At 37.7% G+C, this 20,209-nt stretch overlaps 1 protein-coding gene across 1 annotated transcript in view; it reads right to left on the minus strand.

The window, feature by feature from the left end:
* Positions 1-1,410: 1,410 nt before the first annotated feature.
* LOC132563699 (uncharacterized) overlaps positions 1,411-20,209 on the minus strand; it is a gene marked incomplete at its 3' end in the record, with an annotated part of 36,059 nt that continues 17,260 nt past the window's right edge. The window contains exons 2-4 of the mRNA XM_060228451.1: positions 2,815-2,952; positions 2,218-2,328; positions 1,411-1,509 (exon numbers count right to left, since the gene is read on the minus strand). Coding sequence (XP_060084434.1) covers positions 1,411-1,509; positions 2,218-2,328; positions 2,815-2,952 — 348 coding nt within the window. The remainder of the gene's footprint in view (positions 1,510-2,217; positions 2,329-2,814; positions 2,953-20,209) is intronic.

Here is a 20,209-nt window from a genome sequence, read left to right on the forward strand (position 1 = left end):
GAGTTATGATGGACGTATATAGAACATACTCATTAGATTGAGTTATGAAGGACGAATATAGGACAGACTCGTCAGTATGAGTTATGATGGACGTATATAGAACATACTCATTAGATTGAGTTATGAAGGACGTATATAGGACAGACTCGTTAGATTGAGTTATGAAGGACGTATGTAGGACAGACACGTCAATATGAGTTATGAAAGACGTATATAGGACATACTCGTCAGTTTGAGTTATGATTTACGTGTTTAGGACAGACTCGTCAGTATGAGTTATGAAGGACGTATATAGAACATACTCGTTAGATTGAGTTATGAAGGACGTATATAGGGTACACTCATCAGAATCAGTTACGATGAACGTTTATAGGACAGACTCGTCAGTACGAGTTATGATGTACGTATATAGGACAGACTCGTCAGTATGAGTTTTGATGGACGAATATAGGACAGACTCGTCAGTATGAGTTATGAAGGACGTATATAGGACAGTCTCGTCAGTATAAGTTATGAAGGAAAAAATCGGACAGACTTGTCAGTATGATCTATGATGGACGTATATAGAACATACTCGTTATATTGAGTTATGAAGGACGAATATAGGACAGATTCCTCAGTAAGAGTTATGAAGGACGAATATAGGACAGACTCCTCAGTATGAGTTATGATGGACGTATATTGGACAGACTCCTCGGTATGAGTTATGATGGACGTATATAGAACATACTCGTTAGATTGAGTTTTGATGGACGTATATAGGGTACACTCGTCAGTATGAGTGATGATGGACTTTATAGGACAGACTCCTCCGTATGAGTTATGATGGACGTATATAGGACAGATTCCTCCGTATGAGTTATGAAGGACGTATATAGGACCGACTCGTCAATATGAGTTATGTATATATTCATATAGGACAGACTCGACAGTATGAGTTATGATGGACGTATATAGGACATAATCGTCAGTTTGAGTTATGAAGGACGTATATAAGACAGACTCGTCAGTATGAGTTATGAAGGACGTATATAGAACATACTCGTTAGATTGAGTTATGAAGGACGTATATAGGGTACACTCGTCAGAATGAGTTACGATGGACGTTTATAGGAGAGACTCGTTATTACGAGTTGTGATGTACGTATATAGGACAGACTCGTCAGTATGAGTTTTGATGGACGAATATAGGACAGACTCATCCGTATGAGTTATATAGAACGTATATAGGACAGTCTCGTCAGAATAAGTTATGAAGTAAATAAATAGGACAGATTCGTCAGAATGAGTTATGAAGGACGTATATAGGACATAATCATCAGTATGAGTTATGATGGACGTATATAGAACATACTCATTAGATTGAGTTATGAAGGACGAATATAGGACAGACTCGTCAGTATGAGTTATGATGGACGTATATAGAACATACTCATTAGATTGAGTTATGAAGGACGTATATAGGACAGACTCGTTAGATTGAGTTATGAAGGACGTATGTAGGACAGACTCGTCAATATGAGTTATGAAAGACGTATATAGGACATACTCGTCAGTTTGAGTTATGATTTACGTGTTTAGGACAGACTCGTCAGTATGAGTTATGAAGGACGTATATAGAACATACTCGTTAGATTGAGTTATGAAGGACGTATATAGGGTACACTCATCAGAATCAGTTACGATGAACGTTTATAGGACAGACTCGTCAGTACGAGTTATGATGTACGTATATAGGACAGACTCGTCAGTATGAGTTTTGATGGACGAATATAGGACAGACTCGTCAGTATGAGTTATGAAGGACGTATATAGAACATACTCGTTAGATTGAGTTATGAAGGACGTATATAGGGTACACTCGTCAGAATGAGTTACGATGGACGTTTATAGGAGAGACTCGTTATTACGAGTTGTGATGTACGTATATAGGACAGACTCGTCAGTATGAGTTTTGATGGACGAATATAGGACAGACTCATCCGTATGAGTTATATAGAACGTATATAGGACAGTCTCGTCAGAATAAGTTATGAAGTAAATAAATAGGACAGATTCGTCAGAATGAGTTATGAAGGACGTATATAGGACATAATCATCAGTATGAGTTATGATGGACGTATATAGAACATACTCATTAGATTGAGTTATGAAGGACGAATATAGGACAGACTCGTCAGTATGAGTTATGATGGACGTATATAGAACATACTCATTAGATTGAGTTATGAAGGACGTATATAGGACAGACTCGTTAGATTGAGTTATGAAGGACGTATGTAGGACAGACACGTCAATATGAGTTATGAAAGACGTATATAGGACATACTCGTCAGTTTGAGTTATGATTTACGTGTTTAGGACAGAGTCGTCAGTATGAGTTATGAAGGACGTATATAGAACATACTCGTCAGTATGAGTTATGAAGGACGTATATAGAACATACTCGTTAGATTGAGTTATGAAGGACGTATATAGGGTACACTCGTCAGAATGAGTTACGATGGACGTTTATAGGAGAGACTCGTTATTACGAGTTGTGATGTACGTATATAGGACAGACTCGTCAGTATGAGTTTTGATGGACGAATATAGGACAGACTCATCCGTATGAGTTATATAGAACGTATATAGGACAGTCTCGTCAGAATAAGTTATGAAGTAAATAAATAGGACAGATTCGTCAGAATGAGTTATGAAGGACGTATATAGGACATAATCATCAGTATGAGTTATGATGGACGTGTATAGAACATACTCATTAGATTGAGTTATGAAGGACGAATATAGGACAGACTCGTCAGTATGAGTTATGATGGACGTATATAGAACATACTCATTAGATTGAGTTATGAAGGACGTATATAGGACACACTCGTTAGATTGAGTTATGAAGGACGTATGTAGGACAGACACGTCAATATGAGTTATGAAAGACGTATATAGGACATACTCGTCAGTTTGAGTTATGATTTACGTGTTTAGGACAGACTCGTCAGTATGAGTTATGAAGGACGTATATAGAACATACTCGTTAGATTGAGTTATGAAGGACGTATATAGGGTACACTCATCAGAATCAGTTACGATGAACGTTTATAGGACAGACTCGTCAGTACGAGTTATGATGTACGTATATAGGACAGACTCGTCAGTATGAGTTTTGATGGACGAATATAGGACAGACTCGTCAGTATGAGTTATGAAGGACGTATATAGGACAGTCTCGTCAGTATAAGTTATGAAGGAAAAAATCGGACAGACTTGTCAGTATGATCTATGATGGACGTATATAGAACATACTCGTTATATTGAGTTATGAAGGACGAATATAGGACAGATTCCTCAGTAAGAGTTATGAAGGACGAATATAGGACAGACTCCTCAGTATGAGTTATGATGGACGTATATTGGACAGACTCCTCGGTATGAGTTATGATGGACGTATATAGAACATACTCGTTAGATTGAGTTTTGATGGACGTATATAGGGTACACTCGTCAGTATGAGTGATGATGGACTTTATATCCTCCGTATGAGTTATGATGGACGTATATAGGACAGATTCCTCCGTATGAGTTATGAAGGACGTATATAGGACAGACTCGTCACTATGAGTTATGTATATATTCATATAGGACAGACTCGACAGTATGAGTTATGATGGACGTATATAGGACATAATCGTCAGTTTGAGTTATGAAGGACGTATATAGGACAGACTCGTCAGTATGAGTTATGAAGGACGTATATAGAACATACTCGTTAGATTGAGGTATGAAGGACGTATATAGGGTACACTCGTCAGAATGAGTTACGATGGACGTTTATAGGAGAGACTCGTTATTACGAGTTGTGATGTACGTATATAGGACAGACTCGTCAGTATGAGTTTTGATGGACGAATATAGGACAGACTCATCCGTATGAGTTATATAGAACGTATATAGGACAGTCTCGTCAGAATAAGTTATGAAGTAAATAAATAGGACAGATTCGTCAGAATGAGTTATGAAGGACGTATATAGGACATAATCATCAGTATGAGTTATGATGGACGTATATAGAACATACTCATTAGATTGAGTTATGAAGGATGAATATAGGACAGACTCGCCAGTATGAGTTATGATGGACGTATATAGAACATACTCATTAGATTGAGTTATGAAGGACGTATATAGGACAGACTCGTTAGATTGAGTTATGAAGGACGTATGTAGGACAGACTCGTCAATATGAGTTATGAAAGACGTATATAGGACATACTCGTCAGTTTGAGTTATGATTTACGTGTTTAGGACAGACTCGTTAGTATGAGTTATGAAGGACGTATATAGAACATACTCGTTAGATTGAGTTATGAAGGACGTATATAGGGTACACTCATCAGAATCAGTTACGATGAACGTTTATAGGACAGACTCGTCAGTACGAGTTATGATGTACGTATATAGGACAGACTCGTCAGTATGAGTTTTGATGGACGAATATAGGACAGACTCGTCAGTATGAGTTATGAAGGACGTATATAGGACAGACTCGTCAGTATAAGTTATGGAGGAAATCAATAGGACAGTCTCGTCAGTATAAGTTATTAAGGAAAAAATCGGACAGACTTGTCAGTATGATCTATGATGGACGTATATAGAACATACTCGTTATATTGAGTTATGAAGGACGAATATAGGACAGATTCCTCAGTAAGAGTTATGAAGGACGAATATAGGACAGACTCCTCAGTATGAGTTATGATGGACGTATATTGGACAGACTCCTCGGTATGAGTTATGATGGACGTATATAGGACAGACTCGTTAGATTGAGTTATGAAGGACGAATATAGGACAGATTCCTCAGTATGAGTTATGAAGGACGAATATAGGACAGACTCCTCAGTATGAGTTATGATGGACGTATATTGGACAGACTCCTCGGTATGAGTTATGATGGACGTATATAGGACAGAGTCGTCAGTATAAGTTATGAAGGAAATCAATAGGACAGTCTCGTCAGTATAAGTTATGAAGACGTATATAGGACAGGCTTATTCGTATGAGTTACGATGTAATTATGTAGGATCGACCCGTCAGATTGAGTTATGATGGACGTATATAGGACAGACTCGTCAATATGAGTTATGTATATATTCATATAGGACAGACTCGACAGTATGAGTTATGATGGACGTATATAGGACATAATCGTCAGTTTGAGTTATGAAGGACGTATATAAGACAGACTCGTCAGTATGAGTTATGAAGGACGTATATAGAACATACTCGTTAGATTGAGGTATGAAGGACGTATATAGGGTACACTCGTCAGAATGAGTTACGATGGACGTTTATAGGAGAGACTCGTTATTACGAGTTGTGATGTACGTATATAGGACAGACTCGTCAGTATGAGTTTTGATGGACGAATATAGGACAGACTCATCCGTATGAGTTATATAGAACGTATATAGGACAGTCTCGTCAGAATAAGTTATGAAGTAAATAAATAGGACAGTCTCGTCAGAATAAGTTATGAAGTAAATAAATAGGACAGATTCGTCAGAATGAGTTATGAAGGACGTATATAGGACATAATCATCAGTATGAGTTATGATGGACGTATATAGAACATACTCATTAGATTGAGTTATGAAGGACGTATATAGGACAGACTCGTCAGTATGAGTTATGATGGACGTATATAGAACATACTCATTAGATTGAGTTATGAAGGACGTATATAGGACAGACTCGTTAGATTGAGTTATGAAGGACGTATGTAGGACAGACTCGTCAATATGAGTTATGAAAGACGTATATAGGACATACTCGTCAGTTTGAGTTATGATTTACGTGTTTAGGACAGACTCGTTAGTATGAGTTATGAAGGACGTATATAGAACATACTCGTTAGATTGAATTATGAAGGACGTATATAGGGTACACTCATCAGAATCAGTTACGATGAACGTTTATAGGACAGACTCGTCAGTACGAGTTATGATGTACGTATATAGGACAGACTCGTCAGTATGAGTTTTGATGGACGAATATAGGACAGACTCGTCAGTATGAGTTATGAAGGACGTATATAGGACAGACTCGTCAGTATAAGTTATGGAGGAAATCAATAGGACAGTCTCGTCAGTATAAGTTATTAAGGAAAAAATCGGACAGACTTGTCAGTATGATCTATGATGGACGTATATAGAACATACTCGTTATATTGAGTTATGAAGGACGAATATAGGACAGATTCCTCAGTAAGAGTTATGAAGGACGAATATAGGACAGACTCCTCAGTATGAGTTATGATGGACGTATATTGGACAGACTCCTCGGTATGAGTTATGATGGACGTATATAGGACAGACTCGTTAGATTGAGTTATGAAGGACGAATATAGGACAGATTCCTCAGTGTGAGTTATGAAGGACGAATATAGGACAGACTCCTCAGTATGAGTTCTGATGGACGTATATTGGACAGACTCCTCGGTATGAGTTATGATGGACGTATATAGGACAGAGTCGTCAGTATAAGTTATGAAGGAAATCAATAGGACAGTCTCGTCAGTATAAGTTATGAAGACGTATATAGGACAGGCTTATTCGTATGAGTTACGATGTAATTATGTAGGATCGACCCGTCAGATTGAGTTATGATGGACGTATATAGGACAGACTCGTCAGCATGAGTTATGTATATATTTATTTAGGACAGACTCCTCAGTATGAGTTATGAAGGACGTATATAGGACAAACTCGACATTATGAGTTATGATGGACGTATATAGGACAGACTCGTCAGTATGAGTCATGATGGACGTATATAGGACAGACTCGACAGTATAAGTTATGACGGACGTATATAGAACATACTCGTTAGATTGAGTTATGAAGGACGTATATAGGGTACACTCGTCAGTATTAGCGTTGATGGATTTTTATAGGACAGACTCCTCCGTATGATTTCTGATGGACGTATATAGGACAGATTCCTCCGTATGAGTTATGATGGACGTATATAGAAAATACTCGTTAGATTGAGTTATGATGGACGTATATAGGGTACACTCGTCAGTATGAGTGATGATGGACTTTCATAGGACAGACTCCTCAGTATGAGTTATGATGGACGTATATAGGACAGACTCCTCCATATGAGTTATGATGGACGTATATAGAACATACTCGTTAGATTGAGTTTTGATGGACGTATATAGGGTACACTCGTCAGTATGAGTGATGATGGACTTTCATAGGACAGACTCCTCCGTATGAGTTATGATGCACGTATATAGGACAGACTCCTCCATATGAGTTATGATGGACGTATATAGAACATACTCGTTAGATTGAGTTTTGATGGACGTATATAGGGTACACTCGTCAGTATGAGTGATGATGGACTTTCATAGGACAGACTCCTCAGTATGAGTTATGATGGACGTATATAGGACAGACTCCTCCATATGAGTTATGATGGACGTATATAGAACATACTCGTTAGATTGAGTTTTGATGGACGTATATAGGGTACACTCGTCAGTATGAGTGATGATGGACTTTATAGGACAGACTCCTCCGTATGAGTTATGATGGACGTATATAGGACAGATTCCTCCGTATGAGTTATGAAGGACGTATATAGGACAGACACGTCACTATGAGTTATGTATATATTCATATAGGACAGACTCGACAGTATGAGTTATGATGGACGTATATAGGACATAATCGTCAGTTTGAGTTATGAAGGACGTATATAAGACAGACTCGTCAGTATGAGTTATGAAGGACGTATATAGAACATACTCGTTAGATTGAGTTATGAAGGACGTATATAGGGTACACTCGTCAGAATGAGTTACGATGGACGTTTATAGGAGAGACTCGTTATTACGAGTTGTGATGTACGTATATAGGACAGACTCGTCAGTATGAGTTTTGATGGACGAATAAAGGACAGACTCATCCGTATGAGTTATATAGAACGTATATAGGACAGTGTCGTCAGAATAAGTTATGAAGTAAATAAATAGGACAGATTCGTCAGAATGAGTTATGAAGGACGTATATAGGACATAATCATCAGTATTAGCGATGATGGATTTTTATAGGACAGACTCATCCGTATGAGTTATGATGGATGTATATAGGACAGACTCGTCAGTATGAGTTATGATGGACGTATATAGAACATACTCATTAGATTGAGTTATGAAGGACGAATATAGGACAGACTCGTCAGTATGAGTTATGATGGACGTATATAGAACATACTCATTAGATTGAGTTATGAAGGACGTATATAGGACAGACTCGTTAGATTGAGTTATGAAGGACGTATGTAGGACAGACTCGTCAATATGAGTTATGAAAGACGTATATAGGACATACTCGTCAGTTTGAGTTATGATTTACGTGTTTAGGACAGACTCGTCAGAATGAGTTATGAAGGACGTATATAGAACATACTCGTTAGATTGAGTTATGAAGGACGTATATAGGGTACACTCATCAGAATCAGTTACGATGAACGTTTATAGGACAGACTCGTCAGTACGAGTTATGATGTACGTATATAGGACAGACTCATCCGTATGAGTTTTGATGGACGAATATAGGACAGACTCGTCAGTATGAGTTATGAAGGACGTATAAAGGACAGACTCGTCAGTATAAGTTATGGAGGAAATCAATAGGACAGTCTCGTCAGTATAAGTTATGAAGGAAAAAATCGGACAGACTCGACAGTATGAGTTATGATGGACGTATATAGGACATACTTGTTATATTGAGTTATGAAGGACGAATATAGGACAGATTCCTCAGTGTGAGTTATGAAGGACGAATATAGGACAGACTCGTTAGATTGAGTTATGAAGGACGTATATAGGGTACACTCGTCAGAATGAGTTACGATGGACGTTTATAGGAGAGACTCGTTATTACGAGTTGTGATGTACGTATATAGGACAGACTCGTCAGTATGAGTTTTGATGGACGAATATAGGACATAATCATCAGTATTAGCGATGATGGATTTTTATAGGACAGACTCATCCGTATGAGTTATGATGGACGTATATAGAACATACTCATTAGATTGAGTTATGAAGGACGTATATAGGACAGACTCGTTAGATTGAGTTATGAAGGACGTATGTAGGACATACTCGTCAGTTTGAGTTATGATTTACGTGTTTAGGACAGACTCGTCAGTATGAGTTATGAAGGACGTATATAGAACATACTCGTTAGATTGAGTTATGAAGGACGTATATAGGGTACACTCATCAGAATGAGTTACGATGAACGTTTATAGGACAGACTCGTCAGTACGAGTTATGATGTACGTATATAGGACAGACTCATCCGTATGAGTTTTGATGGACGAATATAGGACAGACTCGTCAGTATGAGTTATGAAGGACGTATATAGGACAGACTCGTCAGTATAAGTTATGGAGGAAATCAATAGGACAGTCTCGTCAGTATAAGTTATGAAGGAAAAAATCGGACAGACTTGTCAGTATGAGCTATGATGGACGTATATAGAACATACTTGTTATATTGAGTTATGATGGACGAATATAGGACAGATTCCTCAGTATGAGTTATGAAGGACGAATATAGGACAGACTCCTCAGTATGAGTTATGATGGACGTATATAGGACAGATTCCTCCGTATGAGTTATGAAGGACGTATATAGGACAGACTCGTCAATATGAGTTTTGAAGGACTTATATAGGACAGACACGTCACTATGAGTTATGTATATATTCATATAGGACAGACTCGACAGTATGAGTTATGATGGACGTATATAGGACATAATCGTCAGTTTGAGTTATGAAGGACGTATATAAGACAGACTCGTCAGTATGAGTTATGAAGGACGTATATAGAACATACTCGTTAGATTGAGTTATGAAGGACGTATATAGGGTACACTCGTCAGAATGAGTTACGATGGACGTTTATAGGAGAGACTCGTTATTACGAGTTGTGATGTACGTATATAGGACAGACTCGTCAGTATGAGTTTTGATGGACGAATATAGGACAGACTCATCCGTATGAGTTATATAGAACGTATATAGGACAGTCTCATCAGAATAAGTTATGAAGTAAATAAATAGGACAGATTCGTCAGAATGAGTTATGAAGGACGTATATAGGACATAATCATCAATATTAGCGATGATGGATTTTTATAGGACAGACTCATCCGTATGAGTTATGATGGACGTATATACGACAGACTCGTCAGTATGAGTTATGATGGACGTATATAGAACATACTCATTATATTGAGTTATGAAGGACGAATATAGGACAGACTCGTCAGTATGAGTTATGATGGACGTATATAGAACATACTCATTAGATTGAGTTATGAAGGACGTATATAGGACAGACTCGTTAGATTGAGTTATGAAGGACGTATGTGGGACAGACTCGTCAATATGAGTTATGAAAGACGTATATAGGACATACTCGTCAGTTTGAGTTATGATTTACGTGTTTAGGACAGACTCGTCAGAATGAGTTATGAAGGACGTATATAGAACATACTCGTTAGATTGAGTTATGAAGGACGTATATAGGGTACACTCATCAGAATCAGTTACGATGAACGTTTATAGGACAGACTCGTCAGTACGAGTTATGATGTACGTATATAGGACAGACTCATCCGTATGAGTTTTGATGGACGAATATAGGACAGGCTTATTCGTATGAGTTACGATGTAATTATGTAGCATCGACCCGTCAGATTGAGTTAAGATGGACGTATATAGGACAGACTCGTCAGTATGAGTTATGTATATATTCATATAGGACAGACTCGTCAGTATGAGTTATGATGGACGTATATAGAACATATTTGTTAGATTGAGATATGATGGACGTAAATAGGACAGACTCGTCAGTATGAGTTATGATGGACGTATATAGAACATACTCGTTATATTGAGTTATGAAGGACGAATATAGGACAGATTCCTCAGTATGAGTTATGAAGGACGAATATAGGACAGACTCCTCAGTATGAGTTATGATGGACGTATATTGGACAGACTCCTCGGTATGAGTTATGATGGACGTATATAGGACAGACTCGTTAGATTGAGTTATGAAGGACGAATATAGGACAGATTCCTCAGTATGAGTTATGAAGGACGCATATAGGACAGGCTTATTCGTATGAGTTACGATGTAATTATGTAGGATAGACCCGTCAGATTGAGTTATGATGGACGTATATAGGACAGACTCGTCAGCATGAGTTATGTATATATTTATTTAGGACAGACTCCTCAGTATGAGTTATGAAGGACGTATATAGGACAAACTCGACATTATGAGTTTTGATGGACAAACGTAGACTCGTCCGTATGAGTTATGCAGGACGTATGTAGGACAGTCTCGTCAGAAAGAGTTATGAAGGACGTATATAGGACAGATTCGTCAGCATGTATTATATATAGACTTTTAAATGACAGACTCCTCCGTATGAGTTATGATGGACGTATATAGGACATACTCGTTAGATTGTGTTATGAAGGACGTATATAGGACAGACGCGTCAATATGAGTTATGAAAGACGTATATAGGACATACTCGTCAGTTTGAGTTATGATTTACGTGTTTAGGACAGACTTGTCTGTCTGAGTTATGAAGGACGTATATAGGACAGACTCGTCAGTATAAGTTATGGAGGAAATCAATAGGACAGTCTCGTCAGTATAAGTTATGAAGACGTATATATTACAGAGTCGTCCGTATGAGTTATGAAGGACGTATATAGGACAGACTCGTCAGTATGAGTTATGACGGACGTATATAGGACAGACTCGTCAGTATGAGTTATGATGGACGTATATAGAACATACTCATTAGATTGAGTTATGAAGGACGAATATAGGACAGACTCGTCAGTATGAGTTATGATGGACGTATATAGAACATACTCATTAGATTGAGTTATGACGTATATAGGACAGACTCGTTAGATTGAGTTATGAAGGACGTATATAGGACAGACTCGTCAATATGAGTTATGAAAGACGTATATAGGACATACTCGTCAGTTTGAGTTATGATTTACGTGTTTAGGACAGACTTGTCAGTATGAGTTATGAAGGACGTATATAGAACATACTCGTTAGTATTGAGTTATGAAGGACGTATATAGGGTACACTCTCGTCAGTATCAGTTATGATGACGTTATATAGGACAGACTCGTCAGAATGAGTTATGATGGACGTATATAGGACAGACTCGTCAGAATGAGTTATGATGGACGTATATAGGATAGACTCGTCATTATGAGTTATGAAGGACGTATATAGAACAAACTCGTTAGATTGAGTTATGATGGACGTATATAGAACATACTCATTAGATTGAGTTATGAAGGACGTATATAGGACAGACTCGTTAGATTGAGTTATGAAGGACGTATCTAGGACAGACTCGTCAATATGAGTTATGAAAGACGTATATAGGACATACTCGTCAGTTTGAGTTATGATTTACGTGTTTAGGACAGACTCGTCAGTATGAGTTATGAAGGACGTATATAGAACATACTCGTTAGATTGAGTTATGAAGGACGTATATAGGGTACACTCGTCAGAATCAGTTATGATGAACGTTTATAGGACAGACTCGTCAGTATGAGTTATGATGTACGTATATAGGACAGACTCATCCGTATGAGTTTTGATGGACGTATATAGGACAGACTCGTCAGTATGAGCTATGAAGGACGTATATAGGACAGACTCGTCAGTATAAGTTATGGAGGAAATCAATAGGACAGGACGTATGAGTATAAGTTATGGACGAATATAGGACAGACTCAGTATGAGTATGAGCGTATATGATGGACGTATAAGGACGAATATTGGACATACTCGTTATATTGAGTTATGAAGGACGAATATGACAGATTCCTCAGTATGAGTTATGAAGGGCGAATATAGGACAGACTCCTCAGTATGAGTTATGATGGACGTATATTGGACAGACTCCTCGGTATGAGTTATGATGGACGTATATAGGACAGACTCGTTAGATTGAGTTATGAAGGACGAATATAGGACAGACTCCTCAATATGAGTTATGATGGACGTATATTGGACAGACTCCTCGGTATGAGTTATGATGGACGTATATAGGACAGACTCGTCAGTATAAGTTATGAAGGAAATCAATAGGACATTCTCGTCTGTATAAGTTATGAAGACGTATATAGGACAGGCTTATTCGTATGAGTTACGATGTAATTATGTAGGATCGACCCGTCAGATTGAGTTATGATGGATGTATATAGGATAGACTCGTCAGCATGAGTTATGTATATATTTATTAAGGACAGACTCCTCAGTATGAGTTATGAAGGACGTATATAGGACAAACTCAACATTATGAGTTTTGATGGACAAACATAGGACATACTCGTTAGATTGAGTTATGAAGGACGTATATAGGACTGACGCGTCAATATGAGTTATGAAAGACGTATATAGGACATACTCGTCAGTTTGAGTTATGATTTACGTGTTTAGGACAGACTTGTCAGTATGAGTTATGAAGGATGTATATAGGACAGACTCGTCAGTATAAGTTATGGAGGAAATCAATAGGACAGTCTCGTCAGTATAAGTTATGAAGACGTATATATTACAGAGTCGTCCGTATGAGTTATGAAGGACGTATATAGGACAGACTCGTCAGTATGAGTTATGACGGACGTATATAGAACATACTCGTTAGATTGAGTTATGAAGGACGTATATAGGGTAGACTCGTCAGTATTAGCGATGATGGATTTTTATAGGACAGACTCCTCCATATGAGTTATGATGGACGTATATAGGACATACTCGTTAGATTGAGTTATGAAGGACGTATATAGGACAGACGCGTCAATATGAGTTATGAAAGACGTATATAGGACATACTCGTCAGTTTGAGTTATGATTTACGTGTTTAGGACAGACTTGTCAGTATGAGTTATGAAGGATGTATATAGGACAGACTCGTCAGTATAAGTTATGGAGGAAATCAATAGGACAGAGTTATAAGTTATGAAGACGTATATAGGACAGACTCGTCGTATGAGTTATGAAGGACGTATATAGGACAGACTCGTCAGTATGAGTTATGACGGACGTATATAGAACATACTCGTTAGATTGAGTTATGTATATATTCATATAGGACAGACTCGTAAGTATGAGTTATGATGGACGTATATAGAACATACTCGTTAGATTGAGTTATGATGGACGTATATAGGACAGACTCGTCAGTATGAGTTAAGAAGGACGTATATAGAACAAACTCGTTAGATTGAGTTATGATGGACGTATATAGGACAGACTCGTCAGTATAAGTTATGAAGGAAATCAATAGGACAGTCTCGTCAGTATAAGTTATGAAGACGTATATATTACAGACTCGCCCGTATGAGTTATGAAGGACGCATATAGGACAGGCTTATTCGTATGAGTTACGATGTAATTATGTAGCATCGACGTATATAGATGGACGTATATAGGACAGACTCGTCAGTATGAGTTATGTATATATTCATATAGGACAGACTCGTCAGTATGAGTTATGATGGACGTATATAGAACATACTCGTTAGATTGAGATATGATGGACGTAAATAGGACAGACTCGTCAGTATGAGTTATGATGGACTTTTATAGGACAGTCTCCTCAGTATGAGTTATGATGGACGTATATAGGACAGACTTGTCAACATGAGTTATGATAGACGTATATAGGACATAATCGTCAGTTTGAGTCATGAAGGACGTATATAAGACAGAATCGTCAGTATGAGTATGAAGGACGTATATAGAACATACTCGTTAGATTGAGTTATGAAGGACGTATATAGGGTACACTCGTCAGAATGAGTTATGATTTACGTGTTTAGGACAGACTTGTCAGTATGAGTTATGAAGGATGTATATAGGACAGACTCGTCCCGTATGAGTTATGACGGACGTATATAGAACATACTCGTTAGATTGAGTTATGAAGGACGTATATAGGGTAGACTCGTCAGTATTAGCGATGATGGATTTTTATAGGACAGACTCCTCCGTATGAGTTATGATGGACGTATATAGGGTACACTCGTCAGTATGAGTGATGATGGACTTTTATAGGACAGACTCCTCAGAATGAGTTATGATGGACATATATAGGACAGACTCCTCCGTATGAGTTTTGAAGGGCTTATATAGGACAGACACGTCACTATGAGTTATGTATATATTCATATAGGACAGTCTCGTCAGTATGAGTTATGATGGACGTATATAGAACATACTCGTTAGATTGAGTTATGATGTATATAGGACGTATATATGAGTGATGATGGACACTCTTAGTATGAGTATATAGAGATCACTATGAGTTATGTATATGTTTATATAGGATAGACTCGTCATTATAAGCTATGAAGGACGAATGTAGGACAGTCTCGTCAGTATAAATTATGAAGACGTATATAGGTCGGTATGAGTTATGATGGACGTATATAGGACAGACTCGTCAGTATAAGTTATGAAGGAAATCAATAGGACAGTCTCGTCAGTATAAGTTATGAAGACGTATATATTACAGACTCGCCCGTATGAGTTATGAAAGACGCATATAGGACAGGCTTATTCGTATGAGTTACGATGTAATTATGTAGCATCGACCCGTCAGATTGAGTTAAGATGGACGTATATAGGACAGACTCGTCAGTATGAGTTATGTATATATTCATATAGGACAGACTCGTCAGTATGAGTTATGATGGACGTATATAGAACATATTTGTTAGATTGAGATATGATGGACGTAAATAGGACAGACTCGTCAGTATGAGTTATGATGGACGTATATAGAACATACTCGTTATATTGAGTTATGAAGGACGAAAATAGGACAGATTCCTCAGTATGAGTTATGAAGGACGAATATAGGACAGACTCCTCAGTATGAGTTATGATGGACGTATATTGGAGAGACTCCTCGGTATGAGTTATGATGGACGTATATAGGACAGACTCGTTAGATTGAGTTATGAAGGACGAATATAGGACAGATTCCGCAGTATGAGTTATGAAGGACGCATATAGGACAGGCTTATTCGTATGAGTTATGTATATATTTATTTAGGACAGACTCCTCAGTATGAGTTATGAAGGACGTATATAGGACAAACTCGACATTATGAGTTTTCATGGACAAACATAGGACAGACTAGTCCGTATGAGTTATGCAGGACGTATGTAGGACAGTCTCGTCAGAAAGAGTTATGAAGGACGTATATAGGACAGATTCGTCAGCATGTATTATATATAGACTTTTAAATGACAGACTCCTCCGTATGAGTTATGATGGATGTATATAGGACAGACTCGTCAATATGAGTTATGAAAGACGTATATAGGACATACTCGTTAGATTGAGTTATGAAGGACGTATGTAGGTCAGACTCGTCAATATGAGTTATGAAAGACGTATATAGGACATACTCGTCAGTTTGAGTTATGATTTACGTGTTTAGGACAGACTCGTCAGTATGAGTTATGAAGGACGTATATAGAACATACTCGTTAGATTGAGTTATGAAGGACGTATATAGGACAGACTCGTCAGTATAAGTTATGGAGGAAATCAATAGGACAGTCTCGTCAGTATAAGTTATGAAGGAAAAAATCGGACAGACTTGTCAGTATGAGCTATGATGGACGTATATAGAACATACTCGTTATATTGAGTTATGAAGGACGAATATAGGACAGATTCCTCAATATGTGTTATGAAGGACGAATATAGGACAGACTCCTCAGTATGAGTTATGATGGACGTATATTGGACAGACTCCTCGGTATGAGTTATGATGGACGTATATAGGACAGACTCGTTAGATTGAATTATGAAGGACGAATATAGGACAGATTCCTCAGTATGAGTTATGAAGGACGAATATAGGACAGACTCCTCAGTATGAGTTATGATGGACGTATATTGGACAGGTTCCTCAGTATGAGTTATGATGGACGTATATAGGACAGACTCTTCAGTATAAGTTATGAAGGAAATCAATAGGACAGTCTCGTCAGTATAAGTTATGAAGACGTATATAGGACAGGCTTATTCGTATGAGTATGTAATTATGTAGCATCGACCCGTCAGATTGAGTTATGATGGACGTATATAGGACAGACTCGTCAGCATGAGTTATGTATATATTTATTTAGGACAAACTCCTCAGTATGAGTTATGAAGGACGTATATAGGACAAACTCGACATTATGAGTTTTGATGGACAAACATAGGACAGACTCGTCCGTATGAGTTATGCAGGACGTATGTAGGACAGTCTCGTCAGAAAGAGTTATGAAGGACGTATATAGGACAGATTCGTCAGCATGTATTATATATAGACTTTTAAATGACAGACTCCTCCGTATGAGTTATGATGGACGTATATAGGACAGACTCGTCAATATGAGTTATGAAAGACGTATATAGGACATACTCGTTAGATTGAGTTATGAAGGACGTATATAGGACAGACTCGTCAATATGAGTTATGAAAGACGTATATAGGACATACTCGTCAGTTTGAGTTATGATTTACGTGTTTAGGACAGACTTGTCAGTATGAGTTATGAAGGATGTATATAGGACAGACTCGTCAGTATAAGTTATGGAGGAAATCAATAGGACAGTCTCGTCAGTATAAGTTATGAAGACGTATATATTACAGACGTATATCGTCCGTATGAGTTATGAAGGACGTATATAGGACAGACTCGTCAGTATGAGTTATGAAGGACGTATATAGAACATACTCGTTAGATTGAGTTATGATGGACGTATATAGGGTACACTCGCCAGTATGAGTGATGATGGACTTTTATAGGACAGTCTTCTCAGTATGAGTTATGATGGACGTATATAGGACAGACTCGTCACTATGAGTTATGTATATATTTATATAGGATAGACTCGTCATTATGAGCTATGAAGGACGAATGTAGGACAGTCTCGTCAGTATAAGTTATGAAGACGTATATAGGACATACTCCTCGGTATGAGTTATGATGGACGTATATAGGACAGACTCGTCAGTATAAGTTATGAAGGAAATCAATAGGACAGTCTCGTCAGTATAAGTTATGAAGACGTATATATTACAGACTCGTCCGTATGAGTTATGAAGGACGTATATAGGACAGACTCGTCAGTATGAGTTATGACGGACGTATATAGAACATACTCGTTAGATTGAGTTATGAAGGACGTATATAGGGTACACTCGTCAGTATTAGCGATAATAGATTTTTATAGGACAGACTCCTCCGTATGAGTTATGATGGACGTATATAGGACAGACTCCTCCGTATGAGTTATGATGGACGTATATAGGGTACACTCGTCAGTATGAGTGATGATGGACTTTTATAGGACAGACTCCTCAGTATGAGTTATGATGGACGTATATAGGACAGACTCCTCCGTATGAGTTTTGAAGGACTTATATAGGACAGACACGTCACTATGAGTTATGTATATATTCATATAGGACAAACTCGTCAGTATGAGTTATGATGGACGCATATAGGACAGACTCGTCAGTATGAGTTATGAAGGACGTATATAGAACATACTCGTTAGATTGAGTTATGATGGACGTATATAGGGTACACTCGTCAGTATGAGTGATGATGGACTTTTATAGGACAGTCTCCTCAGTATGAGTTATGATGGACGTATATAGTACAGACTCGTCAGTATGAGTTATGAAGGACGTATATATTACAGACTCGTCCCGTATGAGTTATGAAGGACGTATATAGGACAGACTCGGTTGTATAAGTTATGAAGGAAATCAATAGGACAGTCTCGTCAGTGTAAGTTATGAAGTAAATAAATAGGACAGACTCGTCAGTATGAGTTATGATGGACGTATATAGAACATACTCATTAGATTGAGTTATGAAGAACGAATATAGGACAGACTCCTCAGTATGAGTTATGATGGACGTATATAGGACATAATCATCAGTATTAGCGATGATAGATTTTTATAGGACAGACTCATCCGTATGAGTTATGATGGACGTATATAGGATAGACTCGTCAATATAAGTTATGAAGACGTATATATTACAGACTCGTCCCGTATGAGTTATGAAGGACGTATATAGGACAGACTCGGTTGTATAAGTTATGAAGGAAATCAATAGGACAGTCTCGTCAGTGTAAGTTATGAAGTAAATAAATAGGACAGACTCGTCAGTATGAGTTATGATGGACGTATATAGAACATACTCATTAGATTGAGTTATGAAGGACGAATATAGGACAGACTCCTCAGTATGAGTTATGATGGACGTATATTGGACAGACTCCTCGGTATGAGTTATGATGGACGTATATAGGACAGACTCGTCAGTATAAGTTATGAAGGAAATCAATAGGACAGTCTCGTCAGTATAAGTTATGAAGACGTATATATTACAGACTCGTTCGTATGAGTTATGAAGGACGCATATAGGACAGGCTTATTCGTATGAGTTACGATGTAATTATGTAGGATAGACCCGTCAGATTGAGTTATGATGGACGTATATAGGACAGACTCGTCAATATGAGTTATGAAAGACGTATATAGGACATACTCGTTAGATTGAGTTATGAAGGACGTATATAGGACAGACGCGTCAATATGAGTTATGAAAGACGTATATAGGACATACTCGTCAGATTGAGTTATGATTTACGTGTCTAGGACAGACTCGTCAGTATGAGTTATGAAGGATGTATATAAGACAGACTCGTCAGTATAAGTTATGAAGGAAATCAATAGGACAGTCTCGTCAGTATAAGGTATGAAGGAAAAAATCGGACAGACTTGTCAGTATGAGCTATGATGGACGTATATAGAACATACTCGTTAGATTGAGTTATGAAGGACGAATAAAGGACAGATTCCTCAGTATGAGTTATTATGGATGTATATTGGACAGACTCCTCGGTATGAGTTATGATGGACGTATATAGGACAGACTCGTCAGTATAAGTTATGAAGGAAATCAATAGGACAGTCTCGTCAGTATAAGTTATGAAGACGTATATATTACAGACTCGTCCGTATGAG

The sequence above is a fragment of the Ylistrum balloti genome, unplaced genomic scaffold (assembly GCF_031769215.1).
Source record: "Ylistrum balloti isolate Yb309-2 unplaced genomic scaffold, AGI_CSIRO_Ybal_v1 Utg371826, whole genome shotgun sequence".
In the NCBI taxonomy this organism is placed as follows: Eukaryota; Metazoa; Mollusca; class Bivalvia; order Pectinida; family Pectinidae; genus Ylistrum; species Ylistrum balloti.